This window comes from Petaurus breviceps, unplaced genomic scaffold (assembly GCF_028583685.1).
Source record: "Petaurus breviceps papuanus isolate PSGF00001 unplaced genomic scaffold, PetGlider_PUasm1.0 90994, whole genome shotgun sequence".
Classification (NCBI taxonomy): domain Eukaryota; kingdom Metazoa; phylum Chordata; class Mammalia; order Diprotodontia; family Petauridae; genus Petaurus; species Petaurus breviceps.
Window position 1 is genome coordinate 7,430,116 of NW_027187393.1, and position 24,796 is coordinate 7,454,911.

At 37.0% G+C, this 24,796-nt stretch overlaps 1 protein-coding gene across 2 annotated transcripts in view; it reads left to right on the forward strand.

The window, feature by feature from the left end:
* PHF20 (PHD finger protein 20) overlaps window positions 1-24,796 on the forward strand; it is a 112,319-nt gene that overhangs the window by 27,369 nt on the left and 60,154 nt on the right. The window contains exons 1-8 of one of the 2 annotated variants that reach the window (XM_069077504.1): window positions 436-457; window positions 2,535-2,619; window positions 11,823-11,946; window positions 14,662-14,741; window positions 17,719-18,100; window positions 20,673-20,780; window positions 21,442-21,621; window positions 22,387-22,566. In XM_069077504.1, coding sequence (XP_068933605.1) covers window positions 11,937-11,946; window positions 14,662-14,741; window positions 17,719-18,100; window positions 20,673-20,780; window positions 21,442-21,621; window positions 22,387-22,566 — 940 coding nt within the window. In that variant the 5' untranslated portion in view covers window positions 436-457; window positions 2,535-2,619; window positions 11,823-11,936. Of the gene's footprint in view, window positions 1-285; window positions 458-2,534; window positions 2,620-11,822; window positions 11,947-14,661; window positions 14,742-17,718; window positions 18,101-20,672; window positions 20,781-21,441; window positions 21,622-22,386; window positions 22,567-24,796 lie in introns of those variants that run through there. The other variant, XM_069077503.1, reaches the window with a different exon arrangement.

Here is a 24,796-nt window from a genome sequence, read left to right on the forward strand (position 1 = left end):
CCCTCAATTTCCAATTCTTTGCCACTATAAAAAGAGCTGCTATAAATATTTTTGTATATATAGGTCCTTTTCCTTTTTCTTTGAATTCTTTGGGGGTATAGACCTAGAAGAGTGATATTGTTGGGGCAGAGAGTATGCACAGTTTTATAGCCCTTTGGATAGTTCCAAATTGCTCTCCAGAATGACTGGATCAATTCAATAGTATATATTTTAAATATTCTAACATTAAATAACATTATGTAAGTTTAATTTTTAAAAATAAAGCTTTTTTTTCTTTTGACTTAGGTATCCAGCTCATATACAGGAAATTGACTATGAAGAGGGGAAAGTACTCATCCATTTCAAACGTTGGAACCATCGGTATGATGAATGGTTCTGCTGGGACAGTCCTTATTTACGTCCATTAGAGAAAATACAATTAAGGAAAGAAGGATTACATGAGGAAGAAGGATCTTCTGTGAGTAGAAAATTATGCATTTTGTGAGCTTTCATTCCTGGAACATGCTGATTGCTAGCAAGTTGGTATGTGTTGACTCTTGGACTAGTCCCAATAACTCGTTAAAGACTCAATATCTCCTCTGTTCCTCTTTTTTGATCCTAAGACTTTTGGCCACATTTTTCCCCAGTTCAATGTTGTGGTTGATAAAGTTTATCAGATGGCCATTTGAGCTTCACCATGTGGAACATAGCTTCTAAAAAAAGGTGGTTTTTTTTTTTTTTTTTGCTTTTTTGGAGGGGTAAGGGAGGGCAATTGGGTTAAGTGACTTGCCCAAGGTCACACGGCTAGTTTTTGAGTTCAGTGTCTGAGGCTGGATTTGAACTCAGGTCCTCTGAATCCAGGGCCTGTGCTCTATTCACTGCACCACCTAGCCACCCCTAAAAAAAGTTTTTAAACAAACTCTTGGTTGTCTGTATTAGTAGGGAGGCAGGCACAGCTTAAGTGTTTTACTTCTGTAGCCAATTTTCAAAACCTGTTTTAGCCAAAAGCTTCAGTCAGCTTCCTGAACTCCTGTCATGAGTTCTAATTGGTATCATAGGTGATTGATTTTCATCTCTTTATTGTTTTTTTTTTATTTTTCAGTGAGAAGTGAAATGACCATAAGGTGAAAGACATTTATTTTTATCTCTACTATGTATTATTAAATCCCTAACATTTTCATAATGCTTTGAATTTTCAAAGGATTTATTATTTCATCTGACTGAGATCACATTTCTGGGAAGCAGGTGTTATCTCCATATTATAGGTGAAGAAACTGAGGCACAGAATAGTTTTAACTTGCCTAAAGATAACATAGTTAATAGCAGAGTAAGGACAAAAGACCAAGTTTTTAGGTTTTTGGACCCATGTTCTTTTGCTGAAGACCAGTTTTACAATCATTTATTCATTCATTAATCATTTGAGTACTTATTATGTAAAAGTTACTTTTTCTAGAACCTTATTTAGGAACATTACCAGACCTTGAGCAGATTTACATTTATTATTTTTGTATTTCTAAATGCTAGCCCAGTACATGGAGCTGTACGGAAAGAAAGTGAGAACAGTTTTTGGAACTATTATTGCAGTAATTAATAATAGTATTGTAAAAGTCCTAGGAATTATTCCTGTTATTGGCAGTAATAATAATAGTGATGATAAACTTTGAAGCAGGAAATTGTTCATGTAGTAGTGATATTTTGGGGAGTCAGCTTTGGGTTCTGTTTCTAGCTCTGCTTCCTGACTGTGGGCAAAGAATTCACACCCTCTTCTTCTATATTGTCACTTAATAATGCAGTTGGAATTTCTGACCTTTCTCTAACTTATAAGGAGGTTTTAAGAATTGATAAAAGCATATATAGTTTTTACATTGAAAGGGACCTAAGTCTCATCATTTCACAGTTGAGGATACTGGGTACTCTAGAGGTTACATGACTAGAGTTAGAGTCACACAACTAGAATCAGAGTTCTGAGCTGGAGTCTGAACCTAGAACCTCTGATTGCAAAATGATTCCTTTGGAGGAAAGGTCTATTGTAAGTGGGAATTCTTCTGTTAATGCTATTTTTTTCAAGCTGAAATGGATTGGTTGTCCTGAAGCTTTTAGACATATTTTACAAAGTGTAAAGTAATTATTTAAAAGCGCTTAAACAAGGGGCGGCTAGGTGGCGTAGTGAGTAAAGCATCGGCCCCAGAGTCAGAGGACCCGAATTTGATTCGAACCTCAGACACTTAACACTCACCCAAAAAAACTAGTTGTGTAAACTTGGGCAAGTTACTTAACCCCAATTGCTCTCTAAAAAGGCAAAAAAAAAAAAATAAAAGATATATAGTTTGGGGCGGCTAGGTGACGCAGTGAGTAAAGCACCAGCCTGGAGTCAGGAGGGCCTGGGTTCGGTTCCGGCCTCAGACACTTAACAGCCACACAAAAAAACTAGCTGTGTAACCTTGGGCAAGTTACTTAACCCCAATTGCCCTCCAAAAAAAAAAAGCACTTAAACAATATTGTTGAAATGCTATACATTAATCAACTGTGTTGGTAACAATCTCTTATTTTTGTAGGGATTTCATATAAATGAGCAGGTACTTGCTTGCTGGTCTGATTGTCGGTTTTACCCAGCCAAAGTCACTGCTGTTAACAAGGATGGTAAGGCATTATTGTTTGTTTTTCTAGTATACCTGGGTTTAAATTTCACTTTTTATTTGAGATATAAGGGAGTTAGAAAAAAAAATGGATTGTGGATTCTCAGCAAACATTTACCTCCAAGTTATCTCATTTCCAAACTTTTCCTATTTCCAAAGTACAAGTGGGTAGGGGTAGCTATGTGGTGCAGTGAATAGAGCATTGGCCCTGGAGTCAGGAGGACCTGTGTTCAAATCTGCCCTCAGATACTTGAAACTTAACTAGCTGTGTGACCTTGGGCAAGTCACTTAACCCCAATTGCCTTGCCTTCTCCTCCCCTCCAAAAAAACCCAAACAAAATACAGGTGGGTAAAAGAAGAAAGTATGAGTAATCTAAAGCCTATTATCCCAGATTACATTTAAGCATAAGAGGTGAATGAGATAGTTGGAATATTGCTGTTTAAATGGGAAATTCATACATCTCCCTATATATGAATATAATTATAGGGCATTGAAAACAGTTTGTATCTAGGAGTCAGGAAACCTGGATTCTAGACCTTGATGTCCCATAAACTCACTTGTACAAATGATTTTTTTTTTTTAAGTTTTCCTGTTTTGCTGTCTCTTTCTGCAAAATGAGGAAATTAAATTGGATAATCTCTAGTATTCCTTCAGTCAGTCAACAGATGTTTATTAAGCACATGCTGTGTGTTAGGACCAAAATGAAAAGGTCCCAGGCCCTTAAGGATTTTACATTGTTGGGATTGATAACGTGTTCATAAATAATATTTTGGGAGGGAAGATATGAGGATCTGGGGGGAATCAGGAAAGTCTTCTTGTAAAACGTGGTCCCTGCCAGCTTGAATAATCAGTGTTCTATGATTTGCTGCTGGGGCCAGGTCTTCCTTCTTCAGGAGAATGGAACTGCACCAAACAGCTTTTAGTAGCAGTAACTATTGAATTACCTGACTCTATCTTTGGATTTCTGAAGCATGTGAAGCAAGGAGAGCCATGATTACCTTTGTTTGAAGTAATCCTTAGGATCATAGATTTAGAGCTGGAAGGAACCTTACAGGGCATTTAGGATAATTCCCGCATTTTACATATGAGAAAAGTGAGGCATGTGGTGGTGAATTGACTTACCTAGGGTCACAGCTAATCATGTCTCCTGATTCCAAGTCCAACACTCCTTGCACTATGTCCTGTTGCTTCTTCAGGTTTTGATGGGCAGATGCTTTGGAGCCACCTTTGCTTTCCAATTTTATCTAAAAATAAATCCAGACTTGTTTTTATAACTTTCTGTATGGATCACGTTAATCTAAATCCTGCCTTCATTCCATTTTAGAAAGACATGGTTATCTAAGTTAGACATATTATATTTTCTTTAGTCCCCATTATTAAGTATCTTTTCCCTTTACTTTTAATTATGTATCTCAGAACAGTTTCCCACTTAACAGAATGTTTTTACAGATGAAATTTGGATTTTAGTTTGCTGTTGTATTAACTAACTGAATTTGGATCAAGTCACTCTGATTCTCTGTTTCCCCTTTTGTAAAATCAGGAGTTCGAATTAGATGATTTCTGAGGTCAACTCTAGCTTTAACACAGTGATTCTCAAAGTGTGGTTTTGGGACCTCTAAGGGATCCCTGAAGTCAAAAGGAATCTTGAGATTAAAAAGTTTGAGGGCTACTGCCCCTAACCACATGGAAGGGGTGGGTTAGAAAATATTTTATGGTAGTGATAATTCTCATTGTTAATAATTCATTTGAACCTATAACAATATATGATACTACCTCAAAACAGAATAGTAGCTGGGAAATAAGCAGAAATGTAATTTGAGGAAACACATCTGGAGATGTTATTGATAGTTTTTGGTTTTGACTTAGATAACTATTTAGGTGTCCTATTGAAAATAATTCTGTTAATTTGGGTAAGTTGCGATTTAACAGCTGTGGTTCAATTAATAACATGTTAAACTTTTAAGTAGGTCAGTGACTATCTGGGGGTTGTATTTTTCTCTGTTACTGATTTAGACATTGTACCATTGTGACTTAGTTTCATTTGTCACATGGATATTACTTGACACTAACCATGAAAATGGGAGAAAAAATGGTCTTTAAAAGAAAATCACTATTTAAATAATCATCAGAAGTCGTGAGTTCTGACAGTAGTATCTGGAGGGAGAAGGCAGTGATGCAGAGAATCTCAGTGTCTCTCAGGTTTGTTCTTGGAATGAATTACTTGCCTTCCTGAGTTTGTATAGGAAACTTAGACAAGTATTAAAGGAAATTGGTACTTCTTGGGTTATACATCTCAGTAGTTGTCTGGATGAGACTGAGGAGCCTGCTTGGCTGAATGGAGGGCCATTGCAAAGCTAAACTTTGACAGGATCATCCACTGAAAGGATAAGTCACACTTGGAAAAATCTAAGGCTTCTCTAGCTACCTTATCTTGAAAAATGCACAAAAACTTTATAGACTTGACTAATTTTATTGAAATATGGAAATAAATGTCTGTTCTACTGTAGCTATGTGTGTATAGCTATGTAATTGAGTTTAAATTCCTTTCTTCCTTGGCAGTAATGGGTTAATTTCATGGAGAGGTAGGAATATCACTGGTCCAGGGATGAGAAGACAGGTGTTTCATTTCTGGTCTTGTAGCTACTTTAAAATTGAGGCAATCTGGGTTTGAGTAATAGATCCAGTGCTTCAGTTTTCTCACCTTTAAAACTAGATAACACTCATACAACTCCTCATAGGGTTGTTTTGAGAAAACCGTTATATAAATGTGAACTGCCTTTATTGTCTCTCTCCCACATAGGATGTGGTAGAAATGTGATCTGTGATTATTTTTAAAAATCCCCAGTAGTCTTGTTAATATAGATGGGTAGTGTATTTTGGATAACTAGACAGATGCTCTCTAAGGCCCTTTGATCAAGAAACCTTATATGGTTGATCCCTGACCTCTTTGCTTCTACTGCCAGCCCCCTCTTCACAGGTTACAGGAAGGAAGTATGGTCACCAGTTGTTGTGCCACCTGCACAGTTCAGCACTCTCCCATTCCCAATTCAATAAATATTAATAGGTGCCTGTTGTGTGTAGCCCCACTGCTGGGCACTGTGCCAGTCAGAAGACTCTTGGGAAATCTTAAATAGCTGCTTATCTGCTGCTACAGATCATCATCTGTGGCACAAGAGATAAACTGGGGACGCTTGTAGTAGCTTGATAGGTCTGGTTTCTTACTAAGCAGTTTTTCCACTTAGTAATTATTTCGATTGATTATACATTTGGAAATGGAGTAGTTGGAACTATTACTACAGCCTTGCCAGTGGACAAAAGATTAACTCACACAGTATTGAGGTGGGGCTCTTCTCTTTTAAATTGGTGAATAATTGTGAAACTAGAGCTAGCTCCTTTTCTTATCTGATAGCAAGAGGCAATACAGGACGAGGATAACTCACTTAGAAGGAAAAGCGAAGGCATCCCGTTTGAAAGGTAGGATAGAGTGTGCATTTGGAAAATACGTAGTTATTTGGGCTGCAGTGAATAAGAGACCTTATTTATAGGATTTGATTTTCTAGTTGAAACATGGACTCTTTTTTGCTATTAAACTAACTGACTGTGACTCTGAGCCTAGTCCCTCTGGTTTCTAGTCACCCTAATTTCTTCCTCTGTAAAATGAAGGGTTGGACTTAATTAGAAGTTCTTAACCTGGCATCCATGTACCTCAAGGGGGTCCTTGGATAGATTTTAGGGAGCCCAAACTTGGAGGAGGGAAATTAATTCATGTCAATATAATTGGTTTCCTTTGTAATCCTATGTATTTTATTTAAGATACTGTTCTGATAAGAGTTCCATATACTTTACAAGATTGCCAAAGGGATCCATAACACAAAAAGTGTGAGAACCCTTGGCTAGACAGTTTCCAAGGTCACTTCCAGTTTTGTCATTTTGTGATGGATGGGCAGCTCTCATGGAGAGAGTACTGGCATGCAGAGTCAGGAAGACTTAAGGTGGAATCTTTTTCTTGGATACTTGTTACCTGTGTAGTTACTTAGTCTGTCAGAGCCTCAGTTTCTTTGTCAGTAAAATGGAGATAAAAGTAGCACCTGTCTCACAGGATTGTTTTGAGGATTGCATGTATATAAAGTACTTTGCAAAATTTAAAATGTTACATAAATGTGAGGTATTGTTATAGTTCCATGAGTATTGATGAAAATTGCTTATGTAGCCAGTCTAATGACAGGACATTTGTTTCCATGTTGTGTACTTGTCCTTAGATAGTTTGTAATTGTCCCTTCTGCCTATCCCCCTTCTTGAATTCCTGGGTGCATTATAATTGGGTTTATCCATTAGCATCTTGGGAATTGATCACTAAAAGTGTTTCAAACCCTGGCTCTGTATGTGTGCAGAAAAGTTTGAATTGACAATGAATTCTGAGAACCTCAACCTTCTGGAATGCTAGGAGTATTTTTTATGTGTTGGTGGTAATCTGCTTTGAAATTTTGTCCTTATCCTAAGATCTGTTACTCAGATTGCATGTACTCAAGGAAGTGTGGAGGGATAATGAAGGATAAATTAATTTTTTATCAGTGTTTGAAATTTTAGTCCTCATTTCTTAATTTTTAAAAAGCAGAGGGGGTAAACTATTGGTGCACTACTACTACTACTTATAGTATATAACATATTGCTGTTCAATTGTTTCAGTTGTGTCAGACTTTTTGTGACCCTATTTAGGGTTTTCTTGGTAAAGATACTGGAGTAGTTTACTGTGTTCTTTTTCAGCTCATTTTACAGATGAGGAAACTGAGGCCAACAAAGTTAAGTGACTTACCCATGGTCACACAGCTAGTAGTGTCTGAGGCCAGATTTGAACTCAGAAAGATGAGTCTTCCTGACTCCAGGCCTGGCACTTTATCCACTGGGGCACCTAGCTGCCTACATAGATGGTGAGAATTTTCCTTACTTTCTGTTCAGACCTAGACACTGCCATTTCCTTGAAAAACAAACCCAAACAAATCCAAATTGCAAAACAGATTTCTGTAGAGCCAAAAGGCTTTTAGCCATGATAACATTTTTTTTTTTTTGGCTTTTTGGAGGAGGAAGGTAGGACAATTGGGGTTAAGTAACTTGCCCAAGGTCACACAGCTAGTTGTGTTGTGGTGTTTTTTTTTTTTAAATTAAGTGTCTGAGGCCAGATTTGAACTCAGGTCCTCCTGACTCCAGGGTCAGTGCTCTATTTACTGTGCCACCTAGTCACCCCCATGATAAAATTTTTAATGGCTAAGTGATGGTGCTTGGGATTTAGTAGGTTGTGCCCCCAGTGGGTAAATAAAATATCTTATTAAATTCAGTATACTTAAGTAAATTAAGTGTCTGAGGCCAGATTTGAACTCAGGTCCTCCTGACTCCAGGGTCAGTGCTCTATTTACTGTGCCACCTAGTCAGCCCCATGATAAAATTTTTAATGGCTAAGTGATGGTGCTTGGGATTTAGTAGGTTGCCCCCCCAGTGGGTAAATAAAATATCTTATTAAATTCAGTATACTTAAGTAGAAACTGCATTATTCAAGTGTAAATTTACTCTGTGATCTTGGACAATTAATTTTCCTGCTGGGTTCCTGTTGCCTTCTATATAATGAAAGGATTGATCTTCTATGAATGACTTAAGTAACATGTGACTTAATTACCTTTTGTAGGGGCATTAAAAGTAAAAGACAGTTTTTATTATTTAGGCTAGAGTTTATAGTTTTTTTGATTAAGAGGCAGCTAGGGGATGTAGTAATAAGAGTGCTTGACCTGGAGTCAGGAAGACCTGAGTTTATGTTTGGCTTCAGACACATTACAAGCTTTGTGACCTTGAGCAAGTCACTTAACCTCTTTCTGCCTCAATTTTACTATCTTTAAAATGGTAATAGCACCTACCCCCCAAAGTTGTTACAAGGATAAAATGAGTTAATACTTATAAAGTACTTTGCAAACCTTATAACTCTGTATAAATATTATTATTTATTATGAGAAGGATTTTTAAAAACCCTTCTATGAAAATTGAAGGGAAATTAATATTAGCAGTATTAAGCTACAAAGTTTTCATGTGTGTTTACATTAGGTCTGATTTCTCTGTGTGTGTTCCCGCCCCCCTCCCCCCCAACTCCCTTTGTCCCTTTTTCTCCCTTTGACCCTTTGTGGTACTCTTGAATGGGTTTAGTTCTGAGATATGTGGAGCTTTCTAACATGGATTAGATGACAGAAATATATAAATAATGCAAAGCATCTGTCAGTGGGTGACTTTTCTAAGGAAGAGTGATCAGGATTGTGGTCAGGTTCTAACATTAGAAACCTCAAGAATTATAAAAATTTAGCTGCTGGGGTGACTAGGTGGAACAGTGAGTAGAGCGCTGGCCCTGGAGTCAGGAGGACCTGAGTTCGGATCTGGCCTCAGACACTTAACACACACACACACACACACAAAAACTAGCCGTGTGACCTTGGGCAGGTTGCTTAACCTCAATTGCCCTCCAAAAAGCAAAAAAAAATTTAGCTGCATATGTATTATTTATCTACAAGAACATGTACAAATAAATTCCTCTTTACCTTAGACCACTTGAAACAAGTGGCATTTTAATTTTGAAAGCTTCCTTTAAATTCCCTTAGATGGGGACTTGTTCCCTTAGATGGGGACTTGTGGGCAGCAGACAAGGAGAAATTGAAGATAAATGAGAGTGGGGATGATAGAAAGGGCAGTCTGCTGGAGAAACCAGATGGAATGGGATTACTTGTGTATGTAGAAAAGTTAGCCTTGGCAAGGAAAAGGGCCTCCTTTTCATGTGATACAGGCGTGAATGAAGGAGGACTAGTTGCAGAAGCCATGAGGATGAAGAGGGCCAGTGAATGCCCTCATTTTTTTCAGTGAAATATGAAGCAAGGGAACAGGGGAGCCATGGGAGATTTGAGGAGGAGTGAATAGATTTGGAAAAACTGGTGTGGTGAGTGGAATAGTGAGTTAATTAGGGAGGTATAAAAAGATTCCCATGCTGTAGTGAGGGCCCAGTTGAGATTATGTAACATAAATTTGTAGTAGATTTAGTCAGCGTGGTTTTGTGATTTTCTTTATCTTCTTTCAGTGGGAATAATCCAAAGCTGAGGCTTAGCAGGGCAATATCAGCAGTAGCATAAGGAATCTTGAGGTTTGAGAAAAGAAGACAGTTGATTTCATTTATCAGGGGTTTAAGATGGGAAGTGTAGCCACTTCAGGGGTGATGGTTTGGGAAAAAACTGAGGGCTTGAGAGATTGAAGGTCATGTTAAATTGAAGAATAGGGCTTGGGGTTGCAAGGCAGAGGGAGAGATGGAATGAACAAATTTTGATTAGGTAAGGGAATTTCAGAGTTCATAAACATGAAAACAGTACATTTGTGAGTAATAGTGAGATTAAGGGTATGACCATCTTTTTTTTTTTCTTTTTGGAAGGAGAAAGCAGGGCAATTGGGGTTAAGTGACTTGCCCAAGGTCACATGGCTAGTAAGTGTTGTGTCTGAGGCTGGATTTGAAGTCAGGTCCTCCTGACTCCAGGGCCGGTGCTCTATTCACTACGCCACCTAGCCATCTCAACCATCTTTATACGTAGCTAGGGAATGGAGGAGTAAGTAGGTCATGTGAAATGAGTAAGTTGATGAACCATAAAGTTAGGGTGTTTGGCAGTATCATTATGTATGTTGAAGTCCCCTATTATTGAGAGCACAGGCAACTGAGTGGCTCAGAGGATAGAGTTCTGGGCTTAGAGTCAGGAAGACCTGAGTTCAAATTTGATCCCAGGCACTTACTAGCTGTGTGACCTTGGGCAAGTCACTTAAACCCAATTGCCTCACCTCCTCACCCCCCCCTCCCCCGCCAAAAAAAAAAGGCTATGTGACTTACTCAGGGAACAACCTAAAATTCAGAGCCTAGATTCAGTTCCCCATGCTGTCCCCTGACCCCCAAGCTTCTATGGTGGCATCCTTGGCTCCTCAGACAGGAGCTCCTGGGCATATAGTGACATAGAGAAGTATGGAAATTGCCCAGGCTTGTAAGTGTCAAGTGTCTAAGACCAGATTTGAACTCAGGTCCTCCTGACTCCAGGGCTGGTGTTCTATTCACTGTGCTACCTAGCTTCCCCTGTCATATAGCCTTTCTAAGACTCAGTTTCATTATGTGTAAAATAGGGGTAACCCATTTCATGAAATTCTTCTAGGAATGATAACTAATATTTATGTAGTGTATAAAAGCTTCCAAAGTGCTTTACATTTGTAGATTATTTCATTTGATCCTTGTAATGACCATCTAAGGTAAGTAATATAGGTATTGTTATCCTTATTGTTATTTATAGAGGCATTGTTATTAATGACAGAATAGGCATTAGAATCAGAGGATATAGGTTAAAATTCTATCTGTGTGGTCTTGGACAAGTCACTCCCCTATTTGGACTTTGGTTCTATCACTTGTCAAATGATGGAGCTGGAGCAGATGCCTCTAATGTCCCTCCCAGCTCTCAGTCAGTGTTCTTTGACTGGATTTGTGAATGTCTGTTGGACTCTCACTGGCTTCCTTCCTGCTAGTCCATGAGGAAAGGATAGCTGAAGCTAAGCTGTTGTGGGAGGAGTGCTTCCTTTCTCAGCTGACTCACAGGTGAATAGTGCCTGTCTTTCTGAGCTTCTGGGCCCTTACCATTGGAATACAAGTGGCATTTAGGTTAAACTATTTTACAGTTAAGCAATTTCTTCAGTTATAGTATTGAATTATTCTGGTTTGTGTGTTAGTGCAACTAGAATATCATCAGACTAAGTGCCCTTGAAATTTTCCATAGGAAAATTTTCTATTTTTAGGTCCCTGTTAGGAGAACCAGGTCTAAGAGACTGAAATAGGAAAGTATTCCTGTACCTTCCTTCCACTCTTATTTGTCTACTACTGCATCTGAGGCCATCTCCAGTCATCCTGATCCATATCTGACCACTGGACCCATATGACTCTGGAGGAGAGAGTGAGACATATGAATCTGCACAGCCTTGCCTTATTTAAATCCAATTCACTTGCAAGTCATGACATCACTTTCCTGATGTCACGGTCCTCTTTGAGAATGAAGGACAAACAACAACCAACAGCTTGTCATTAGTGTAGATTTCTCTAGAAATTTCTTCTTCCTGAAGGTCATTTGCCATTTGTGTATAAGGTCTTTTACAACTCTATTTTCTAGGTAACTGCCTTGGCCTGGTCTTTATCTGGGCAGCTTCCAAACTCTGTGAACTTATATTGAAAAATGGATGTGAATTGATGAAGACACAGAAGCATTAAGTGTATCCTACTTAAGATGAGAAAAGGTTCATTTTTAAAAAGAAAATTTTAATTTGATTTATTTTTAAAAACATTACCCACATTTCCCACTATATATATGCCTTTCCCTTCTAGCTAGTTGTTCCTTATAATAAAGAACAGAAAACAGGGAGGGGAAAATTCAGCAAACCTTGTGAATGTATGAAAAAAGTCTTATGATGTTGTATATAGTGGTTCTGTACTTCATGCCTCCCATTTCTTCAAAGACTAGGGAGGAGATGTCTTCTTATATCTCTTTGGAGAATGCTCCTTTTTAAAAACGTTTCTAAAATTAATTTTGGCAAAGGGAACCCAATGTTGTTGATTACAGGCATTATAATTTTAGAGATATATTCCAAGGGGTTGCATTTTTACATTTTGTCCTACATGCAGAATGTAGGACTGGGGCCTCCATCTTCATTCCCAGGTGTCATCCTAGTCAGGTGCCAGTGTGATGTCATCTTCTGATACATTTTCACATTCTATTTTATTCTACAAGTTGCTAGATAAACATTTTTCAGGTAAAAATTACCTAATCCTAACTTTCTCTTAGTGTCAGGAATTTTCTGATTGGAAAACTTAATCAATGGTAAGTAAGAATCAATCTGTTCTATGTGATTGGCAAATTTGGATCAGCATAGAGTAGGTTGATCTTCACTTCCAGGTAGGATGGTTGGACAGAGCACTGGTGTGATCTTGAATGAGTCATTCCTTTTGGTTTTCCTTTTGATAAAGGAGCGTATTCAACTAGATGTCATAGGTTCATTCTAATTCTGATATTCTGTGATTCTTATGTAGCAGTAACAATGCACAAGACCAATTTTAGAGATGAATCTAGCTAGAATTGAATGTTTTTGTGTGGAATAGAGGGGAATAATGGAAATCCTTGAGTACTAGATTGAGGCATTTGGACTTAGCCTGTAAGTAAAGGGTAGGCACTGAATGTATAAAAAGCACTTATAAAAGCACTCACTGTGAGCCAAGGACTTTGCCCATTGCTGGAGGTACAAATACAGAAATAATGATCCCTGCTCTAAAGAAGCTTATATTCTCTTTGGGGAGACCGCATGTGTAGGGCAGTGAAAGCCAGGGAAGGAGATTTTAGTCTGTAAAGTCACAAGCATCATGAGTAAAGCCCATAATAGAGGAGTTCACTAATGTACCCTTTGCAGATACTGATTTGCTTCCCAGAGCAAGAGGTGGAGGAGAGATGGGTGGTATGGATGTGGCTGGTCTGGGGCTAGTTTGAAATTAGAGGAGGACCATTGGAGTTAACGCTCATTCACTCACCAATCAGGACTGCTCAGCCCTCAGGGTAGGAGTTACAAAGCTGAAGGTATTGAGTAGACCTATAAAGATTGACATAGCTCCTGTGTTCTGGGTAGATTGAAAGGGAGGGGAGGGGGGAGCAAATGGGAAAGCATGGAGGCCAGTTATGAAACCTCCTTACAGTGGAAGGGCAGGTAGGTAGTTCTGTTAAGTATTTGCTTCATTTCTTAAAGAGACTTCCCGGGCTCAACCTGCAGTGGGGCCAAACTGTAAAGCTAATTGTGGGCATATATTTTCATGTGGAGGCAGGATGTAGGCCATGCTGTGGGTTATAGGATGGAAAATGTAGAAAATCATTGGGCTCATGCAGTAAACTTCGTTGTATTTGGCGATATTGTAGTGAAATAATTTATAATTTTGCTTTTAGGTGAGTATATACTCTCCACTTGAATCTGAAATATACTAGTACTTTTTCTAATGGACTAGAACTATGGAAGTAAGTGAAGAGCAGTTGACTAGGAGTTTTGACTCTTTAGTTATAAATATTATTTTATCATGGAACATAATTCATATATTCATCTAGTAATGCAGCTGTATGATTATGAACAAGGCTTTCTTTTTTGTAGATATCTGGGTAAATAAATGAGATTCTTTCATGATTTTTAAGAATTATGTTTACTCAGGGCTACCCATAGACCTTTCAAAAGGGTTTGTCTCCAATTGTATATCTTCACAATTCATTAAGAATAAACAAGTGGATATTTGCCCCTTTTTCTCCTTTAAAATAAATTTTTAAAGATATTTTTCTATTTTTATATTACCTACATTGCCCGTTGTCTCCTACTTCCCAGAGAACTGACCCTTATGATAATAAATTAAAAAGAAAAAACATTTAGCAAAACTACTTAATATACAAAAAAATCTGATGTTATAGGCAGTATTCTTTTTTTTTTTTAAAGCAATTGGGGTTAAGTAACTTGCTCAAGGTTACACGGCCAGGTGTTTCTGGGTGGGTGCTAAGTGTCTGAGCCCGGGATTCGATCTCCAGGTCGTTCCGACACTGGAGCCGGTGCTCCTACTCGCTGTGCTACCTGGCTGCCCCTATAGGCAGTATTCTAAACCTATGATCTCCCTACATTAGCAAAGAAGCACTACTCCCTTACTTATTAAGTATTTTACATTAAAAAAATAAAAGCTCAGGTGAATTATTTGATTTTACTGAATCACATGAGAAACAAATATGTACTTGATATATGGACACACTTTTGTTAAGATCTATTTTTTACATTCAATTAGTATTTTTTGAACATAAATAAGGGTTAAATATATTTTCTAAGTAATTTTTAATTCTTACAAATTATGTATGATGGTAGTTCTGTGTTTTTGAACATTGAAAAGTTGTTTCTGTAATTGAATTTCAATTGTTAAATTTATGATGTATTTTTGAATTTTAGGTACTTATACTGTGAAATTTTATGATGGAGTAATTCAGACTGTCAAACATATTCATGTCAAAGCTTTTTCCAAAGATCAGGTGAGAAACACAGTTTTGTACTTTGCATGTAGTTTGAATAATTCTAATGTTTTATTTGATTAAAAAAGTAAAGACATTGGCTTTGTTATGATGGTGGCAAAAATGTTTTTCCTTTCATTCTGACAGAGGTTTCATAATAAGGAAATTAATCATTTTTGGGATAAAATAATTGGTAAGAGAGTTGATTTATAATTTTAACTCAGATTCCTTAGGATGCAAACACAAACTTAGCTGTCAACTTCTGCATTTCTTTGATCTTTTCCTTCTTTCCTTTCTCTTTGTGTAGAACCATTATTCACTCAACTTGTGCAAGTGGCTTGAGGAGAACTGAAGAACATTACTTTTTAGGTTCCTTTAGTGCCCTGAGATCATATCTGTTATTTTCTTTGTTATCTCATTCTAACAGGATTAATTCCTCCTCAAAACTATGTCTTGCTATGGCCCATTGGGATATTTTTTCCCTTTAAGTGAATTTTACATCCATTACCTAATGAAGCTTTTGGGGAGAAAAGAGGATTTAAAATATGGGTATTGGCTTGTTTTTTCTAGAATTATAATTATTATTGTTAATATTAATTATTGAAATATTTAGAGACAGTCCAGTTTTTTAAACGTGTTTGTTAATCATCCAGTGAAACTACTCACTTCTTTAGTGGTGAGTCAGTGTACTCTCAGTAGTGGGTGATTCACCTCTTGGTGCACTTTGATAATTAAATGCTTATATTTGCCTTACAAGTTGAGTAAATTCTTCTCTAAGTGTTTTACATTATAAAAGGAAGCAGCTAATCTAGTGAAAAGAAGACAATTTAAAAATTCTGGTGTTTCAACTAATTGTTCCTTTCTGTTTAATGATATGATCCAGAGGCACTAAAGGGAACCCTGAGTTACAGTGAAACCTCATTAATTCAGGTTCTTCTTATTTGGGATTTATAAAGCAAATAATTTTGAGATGGGCCTTAAAATATACTCTTCCTTTTAAGTAGAAATTGGTTTGCTAAATTCATAATGAATCCCTTCATGTGGTGAATGTAATGAATATTACTCTAAGGTAAGCCCTGAACACACTCTGGCAGGTTTTTCTGTATTTCCTAATAGGTTCATACCCTAGATCTGTTTGAATGATGCCTTTTTTTTTTTTTACTGCCTGTCCTGTAGGGTACCTGAAATCCTCTAGCCCTCCTGGCTTGAGTTAAAAAGCAAAAGAAAACAGAAAGCCTTTTTTTGATCCTGTATAAGGAACCCTCACCCAAAATCTCATCCAGTGTTTTGGCATTGCTTCTCTCATTTACCTAAGTCTTTGCGTAGATGTGCATCTGTAGATGAGTCATTTGAATGTTGGGTTAAATTCCATTGAGGTGTGCATGAGCAGTCTGAGATGTGAAAGTTAGTTTCAAAGCTTTGGGTTCTTTAACTGCAGCTTTTCTTATAGGAGCCATTTTGTATTTAAAGATGATAAAGGTTTCCAACCATCCCTGGAAGAGTAGGATTCCCTGGTACTTGTGCTCTGGACCTAGGGCCAGCCACGTGGATTGGAAATAGATGGATGAAAGATAGATAGATAGATAGATAGATAGATAGATAGACAGACAGATAGACAAAAAAATGCAAAGAAAGCACATGTATTATGCACTGACTGTGCGAAGCACCATGCTAAGGGGCAGTTTTCTTTTTGGATCACTTCATGTGGATGTTTATCTATGTTCTCTATGCATAGTTTTGGTTCATTATAGGCATTTAAGTGATATTTATCTTATATTGTTATCTTGAACTTTCCATCTAGTACATTAGTTGGTCCAAAAGGGTATATTTTGTTCTCTGTTTTCATTATTCTTAACATCTTTGTTGTTTATAATGGTTAAAAAAAAGTAATAGTGAATAGTAAAATGTGTAATAGATTCAGAAAATCTTTTTTTTAAATCACCTCTAAAAGACTTTATTTATCGTAATGTAATTGTTTTGCCTGTACATTTGTTATAGGAAATAGCCTCTTTTTCCACCTCCCATGCTACGTATGGTAGAATGTTCTGATCCTTCCTCGACAAGGGCTAACTGTGCTCTAGCCTTTTTGGCTAAGAGGACAGTAGCATCTGCCTTGTCAGAGTCTGATTTCTCTGTGATTCAGGTTCTGTGATGCTTGAGGATTTGTACACTTATGGCCGTATGTTATTTAGGATTCTTAGCCTGGATCTTCTGAATGAATTTTGTCTCCAGATTAGTTGTTATTTGGAATGAAGATGCTTCCTTTCCCTTTGTTTTTTTCTGTGTTCTTCTTGCTAATGTAGGGGCATTCAGAGAAAGTATCTTGTTACCTGAAGTTTCAGAGACTGGGGGTTCAGGAGGTTTCATTTATTTATTTTTGTTGTTAGATAGGTACTCTTGAGAGATATCAGTCTGCCACTTAGAGGCAGAGATGAAAATTATGTAGGACACATAGCACAGGTCCTTGGTCTGAGCATAACTGGACCATACTCCCTAGACTTGGTAAAGGATTTGGGTTGCAGAGTAGTGATGGCCAGTTAAAGCACTCATCCTTCATTTGGTAAGGATCACTTTCAATTGCCTCACCTGACATATAGCAAAGGGACCATGGAAGAGTTTGGGTACTGAGTGCATATCTTAAAAAAGCCTCTCTGAAATTGCTTCTAAAAACATGGACTGAGAATAGATTTGCATATTACTTACAGTACTTAGCAATTTCTGCGTTAAGGTAGTAAATACTTTTAAGAATTGGAGAATCGGATTTCACATCTGTTACTTAGAAGAAATGTAGGAGTATAGCAAACCTTTTTTTTTAAAGTCTTGAAGGTGTTTTTAAAAAAATGACATTTGAATGTTTCTTTTGAATGGTGCAGTGTTAGAGGGAGATAGAACAAATGTCATCTCATATTATTTGTCTTTCAATCTTTGTAGAAGCCTTCCAGTTTAAAACTGTAAGTAATCACAAAAATATTTCTCACTGCTATTTTGCCTGTTTTAGAATATCGTGGGCAATGCCAGGCCTAAAGAAAAAGATAACGAAAGCCTTTCATCTGATAACCGAGAGAAGTTTAAAGAGCAGAGAAAAGTGCCTGCTCATGCTAAGAAAGACAAAGATGACAAGACTTTAAAGGCTGAAAAGAGACCCAGACAGCCTGACAGAGAAGGAAAGTTAGTCAATCCTGAAAAAGGGAAGGGCTCTGAAAAAGGGCTGCCGAAGAATGAGAAAGAAGACAAGGAGAATATTTCAGAAAATGATAGGGAATATTCTGGGGAGACCCAGGCAGACAAGAAGTCTGAGAATGACATCGTGAAGAGTACACAGGAAAATCTAAGGGAGCCCAAAAGAAAGCGAGGCCGGCCCCCTTCCATGCCTCCTTCTGGTGAGTTCTGAAGAGCATGCGTGTGGTTGCAGAAACTCCAGCGTGACTTTTTCTACAGGAAATGGTCTCTTTGTTGTGGGTGAAATGCAGTCATGGTGACTGTGACACAATTATTACTGACTTGGAAAAGTTGTTCTGTAATGTCCAGATGCTGTCTCTGATCGTAAATGTGCAAAGAGAGTTGCATTGTGCTGTTGTCCTTAAGCAGTGGCATCAGCAAATCAACAGATTTTTTTTTTTTTTTGCAGTTCACAAACAGAGTTGCATTTGGAACTGCAGTGATAGTTATGGAGAAGAAACTTTCATGCAGACATAAACGATTTCAGCAAACCTAGATGCTTTTTGCTTGTGTATATTTGAGTAATTTCATTTATGTTATGTTATTAGCAGCTACTGAAAGGGATCTCATACTAAGTCAATTATTCATCAAGGAGAAGAGTTTTAAAATTAATTCAAAACAATGTAAATATGATAGAAAAAGTTAGCCACATGGGTCAGGATTCATTGAAAGATGTACTAGGTCTAGGAAGGGGAAGTGGCATGTATTTTGTAATCCAGGAGCAGTTTTCAAAGGTAGTTTGGAAGACTATTGAAGAGCGCAGTATTTAATCAGTCCTCAAATTGTGTCTCTTTGTGTTCCTAGACAGAGGGTGATGTACTATAGCAGAAAAGGACATCAAAACAGAAGTTAGGAAAACTGGGTTTGAGTTATAGGCCAAAGCTTGCAGTGTGTGAACTTCCTGGATCTCAGCTTTCCCCCTCTGTAATATGATAGTGTGAATTAGATAATTTCCAAGGTCCCTTCCAGCTTTATAATAATATATTCTCTGATCCAGTGTACAGATGATATTAAGTAAAACTGTTACAACAAACTCTAAGAGATTATTCAAATTGTTTTTTTACCTGGGAATTTGTTGTAGTAAAAATTGCTTGAATAAGTTCTGTTCAGTGGAGTTTGGGAGATCCTTGGGTTAAATATATTTTGGGTTGTAATGGATGTGTTTGACTTTGGAATGTGTTTTTGTATATCTTTTTGAATAATGGTATGTTGTGTAGACCTGTATATGCTCAAGATACAAATCTAAAAAAAATTCACACTATGAAATGAAACTCCTGCTGAAGAACCAGAGAGTTATTTAGTTCTTCCATTCTCTTTCCTTGTACCTTACTTTATATGAGAGAAAGGGTGTGGAGAGGGAAAGGGGAAGAGAAGGAGGCTGAGTGGGACAAGGCATATAAGCTTTGATGGGTGAAAATCAGCTTTAGATGAAGTTAACCCTCCCTCTAAGCTAGTTGTCTTTTGGTTCTTAGGCCTTCTTGAGTAGGTAGAAATAATTAGGTATTCTAAGCAAAAGCTTAGAAACATTTAATAGTATCAGTATCAGATATTGCTAAATTATGGCCAGTAAGAATTAAGAATAAAGACAGAAAAGAATAATGAAAAATTCTTTGCCAAGCATGATGAAAGTATAGACTATACTATAGAAAGTAGAAAATATACTATAACAGCAAATTCAGTTGAGCTTTATGGAATTGCTTATGGGACCCCATATGAAAATATATTCATTTCTTATATTCATACCATATAATTAAGTTATCTGATTTTCTAGATAGTTTGAAGACCATAATCATGTGAAAGTTTAGGAATTAGACTTTCTTATGGTGTGTATACAACATTCTTATTGTATACTCACTAGTCACTCATTTCACTAAGAGTTATTATGAGAGCCTAGAAGAACTTGGGAAGTACCCTGATAAAGTAGAAAGAGCCTTGGCTTTGGAGTCAGAGGTTCAAATCACAACTCTAATACATTCTACCTGTGTTACCTTGGGCAAGTCATTCCTGGTCCTGGGTTTTCTCATCTGTAAAATGAAGAATTAGGATTAGATAGCTTCTGAGTGAAGGCTATTTCTAGTTCTAGATTTCTGATACTAAAAGATGGAGAAATGGCTTCTTAAAAATAATTACATTAAGTTAGATATCTTTTAGTTGGTTATCATGGCACTTTTGACACTTGTTAAAGGAAGTTAACTGTTTTGACTTGTTTGAGCTCCAAGGCTTAGGGGAAAATGAATGTGAGTTGGGGTAATGAAAATTGAGTTAAAAGGTTTATAATAGAAGTAAAATGTAAAAGAGAAGTGGAAAATATATGCTGTTTATATTAGTCATCTGCAATGTGTCAGCAGCTCTTTTAAGGATAATAGCATGATGAATAATAACTCCTACTTTTATAAGAGGCAATGGTGGAAAAAAAAAAGAAAAATTGAACTTGTTTTTCTCTTTTTTTTAAAGCAATTGGGGTTAAGTAACTTGCTCAAGGTTACACGGCCAGTTATTTCTGGGTGTGGTGCTAAGTATCTGAGCCTGGATTAGATCTCCCAGGTCGTCCTGACACTGGGGCCGGTGCTCTTGTTGTGCTACCTGGTCGCCCCTGAACTTGCTTTTCTTAGATAAAGCAAACAAATTAGCTGGTTATGAGGTAATTTTTATCAAAAGATGTATGTCCTTGAATGTGTTAATAACTAAGCTCAATTTTCTTCTCGTTTTAAAAAATTTGCATTGATTTTGTAGAACCAAATTCCCAAACTTTGCAACCAATAACATTGGAATTAAGACGCCGGAAAATATCAAAAGGAACTGAAATTCCATTGAAGCGCCCCAGACTTGAAAAAAATTCATGTGAGTATTTTGTCTGTGCACAAGAGAGAGAATCTTTAGCTTAGTTGATTAGAGCATGGTTTTGATGAAGCTAAATTGAGAACTTTTATCTTACTATTACTTAGTTGTCTTGTACATTTGAAGCTCTTCCACAGTAGGACATGGGGCTAGGCTGGTGCAAACCCTTAACTGATATTAGAAAAAGAAATATTTAACTTAGGCAATTTTGAAGATGTGTTAATAGCATTATATTTGTACACAAATGATAGTACATTTGATTTTGAATGTACCCATGATATAAGTTTAATGACTTGGCAATTATTTTAGTCTCTCATTCTGAGCAAAATGCTGTATAAACCACATTATTGACTTTGGAAATTGTAACATAGAATTTGGAACTCTTGGGGAATTTCCAAATAGACCTTAATAATTAGGATTTGTGAATGACCCCATTACATGTATTTTCAGACCGTAAAATCTTTAAGTTTTCCTTTAACAAGACCACATCCTTTTAAAAAGCATAAAATAGGAAAATGTTTCCTTTTGTGTACTGGAGTAAGATTCCATAAGCCTTCCTGTGAGATACTGAATAAGCATTTAATCCAGCCCAGAAAGTCTTAGCTTTGGTATTTCTATGTTAAAATTAATCACAACTGACTACAACTCTGTTAATGAACTTTAGCTCAGGAAAAGCCAAAACCCTATCCAGAAAATAATGAGAAAGACTTGACCAGGAGACGATCATCAAGGCTTTCTAATAGTGGAAGCCATGAGATCCTAGATGCGAACTTGGTCATATCAAATGTGGTTGATAGTGCTCCTTCAGAAGATACTCTGCTTCTTGCCAGGGAATCAGAAGTAGGTAAGTACCTGTCTGTCCTCTACCAGTTTGCTGCTCTTTTGGTGGCTAATATGTATAAATTAGGGAAATGGACTTTATTAAACCTTTGTATGTGCCTTAAAAAAAATAAGAAATCCTCTTGAAATAAAATTTTTCAGTGTGTTACAGTGATTTCCTGTTACATTATTCTTTACTAAATTGGTTGATAGATTTTCCAAATATTGCAGTCAGGTTTCTATATCTTTATGGTAAGAGTTTCACTAAGTTGGTTTAGATAAATGTTACTGATGTGATTCTGCCACTCTGTAAAACAAACTTAGATTGAATTTCCTATTCTTTATTCTTCCACATTTTCACTCTCAGTGACTCCATTTCTTGCTTTAGTTAGCTCCTCCTTCATTTTCATCTTTTTTTTTTTTTTTTGCTTTTTGGAGGGCAGTTGGGGTTAAGTGACTTGCCCAAGGTCACATTGCTGGTTTTTGTGTTAAGTGTCTTGAGGCCGGATCTGAATCCAGGTCCTCCTGACTCCAGGGCTGGTGCTCTATTCACTGTGCCACCTATCTGCCCCTGCTTTATTTTCATTTAGGAATGTCAATCCTAAATGTGTATTTATTTAATTTCAACTTTGGTATTTAACAACTTAATGCACATTTTGAAAGTTTATCTTTGTTAGAAAGTACCTGGCTGTCCTGATCATGTGTTATTGTGCAACTCTATCCCATGATTTTTGTGTAGTTTTTTGACTAGCACATATATGGTTGCCAAGCTTCCATTTTTTTCTTTTAGGTCAGTTAGAATCTCCTGTCCAGTCTGATAAAAGCTCATCTGAACTAACACACCAGTCCTTTGTGGATGGATTGGAGACTGCAGCATTTGATTTGAATTGCAATTCAATGGAAGACAAAACTGTAGACGCTGAACTATCCTCTCCACTTGCTGAATTGAAAGAGATTTCTGCTATAACAGGTTCATATTTAGCCCTAACAAATATAAAACTATTATTTGTGATGAGTTACTGATAAGAGCTCATGATTATCTTCTAATAGTACATATTTCTTTGTTTTTGCTTTGATAGCTTAATTAAACAAATTTTGCTTAACTTCTAATAATGAATTTTTTCTTTTTGCATAATTTATTTAAAAGTTGCAAATAGTTGGCATGTGGTAGGGTTTGCTTTTAAATATAGTGGTTGCAATTCAACAGCTTAATGCACTTAAAAAATTTTATTGTGGTATGAAACCCAAAATGTTTCTTTCCCTCTATACCCTCCTCCTCCCAAATGCTGAAATGTGTTGAACAAAGCATTTTGAATTATGTCTTTGTGTATTGTGTGAATGTTAAACAGTTGAAATAGAAAGAAAAACTTTATGTAAATTTGAGCATATCTTGAAATATTATAAAGCCCCAGATCCTACAGGCAACCTACTTTTCCAACAGAACCCAACAGGAATGTGGACTATACTACTATAGTTAATACTACTCAAATGGAAAAATTCAAGGGAAAATATGTGGTAGTGAGTCCATCCCTACTTCAGAGTTTATTCCATCTAGAACCTAACTATGAACTGAGTTCCCTGAGATGCTTTTGACTGTACCTGTTGGGCCAATGAAAAGGATCTTGAGAGAAATATTTTTGCCCTATGAACTTTTTTTAACACAGTCTGAGCTCTTCTGACTCCAGGGCATTGAATATGTGTTCTCTTACTCTCTTCTCTATGTCTTGCTCCACTTCTCCCTCTTCCTTTTCCTCTCTCTCCCTCTCCCTGTTCTACTCCATCTATCCCTTTCTCCCTCTTCACCTCCTGCTTTACCTGGCCTCCTTCAGGTCCCAGCTAAAATTCCACCTTTTGTAGGAAGCCTTGCCTGATTCCTTTTAATTTTAGTGCCTTTCCACTGTTGATTATTTTCAATTTATCCAGTATATAGGTTGTTTTTACATAGTTATTGCATGTTGTATTCACCAATAGAGTGAAAGCTCCTTAAGAGCAGGGGCTATCTTTTGACTTTCTTTGTATCCCCAGTATTTGGCACAGTGCCTGGCACATTTTTCCTATTGTTCAGTCCTGTCTCACTTTGTGACCTCCTTTGGTGTTTTGTTAACGAAGATACTAGAGTGGTTTGCCATTTCCTTTTCCAGCTTATTTTACAGATGAGGAACTAAGGCCAAACAGTTAAGTGGCTTGCCTAGGGTCACACAGCTAGTAAGTATCTGAGGCTGAATTTGAATTCAGGTCTTCCTGACTCTAGGCCAATACTCTATCCACCATGCCAAAATAACAAATTTTGAGAGCTATTTTGGTGTAACAAGTTTTGAGGGCCTTAGACTTCTTGTACTTAATACATTCTTTAGGCTTTTATAGCTGCTTAGTAGGTACTTAATCAGTTTTTATTGACTGATTGACTGTAGCAGAGAATTTCACAAATGGACCTAGATGCATAGTTCCTTTATTTATTTTGTGCTTTTTGGAGGTCAGTTGGGGTTAAGTGACTTGCCCAAAGTCACACAGGTAGTATGTCAAGTGTCTGAGATCAGATTTGAATTCAGGTCCTCCTGACTTGAGGGCCAGTGCTCTATTCACTGCACCACCTAGCCTCCCCTAGATGCATAGTTTAAAAATAAATCAGATAGTTTTTGTTAGATTGTCTAGTTTGCTGCTATAGGAAGTACTCAAGTGACCTTTTTGAGATGGATGCTAGAAAACAGAGGAAGGCTGTATGCAGTTATGATCCCACAACTGGGGAGTAACAGGTTAAAAAGAAGTGAGTAGATACTGAGAGGTTCTCATAACAACATAGTTGTCTGTTATACTGTATATTCAGCAAACCAGTTAAAACATAAAAAAAAAGTAATGTTAATCCCATTTTGCATTTATAATATTGTTAAACCCTGGATTATGAAATTAGGTTATTTAATGTAACTTTAATAGATTTGCCATTTTAAACACAAAATAGCGTTCAGTACCAAATGTAATAACATTTTCTTTTTTTTTTGGAGGGGGAAGGCAGGGCAATTGGGGTTAAGTAACTTGCCCAAGGTCACACGGCTATTTTTGTGTTAAGTGTCTGAGGCCGGATTTGAACTCAGATCCTCTTGACTCCAGGGCCAGTGCTTTATTCACTGTGCCACCTAGCTGCCCCTGTAATAGCATTTTCATAATTTTGAATAAGTTTATGTGGCTAGTTCTGTTTTTTCTTC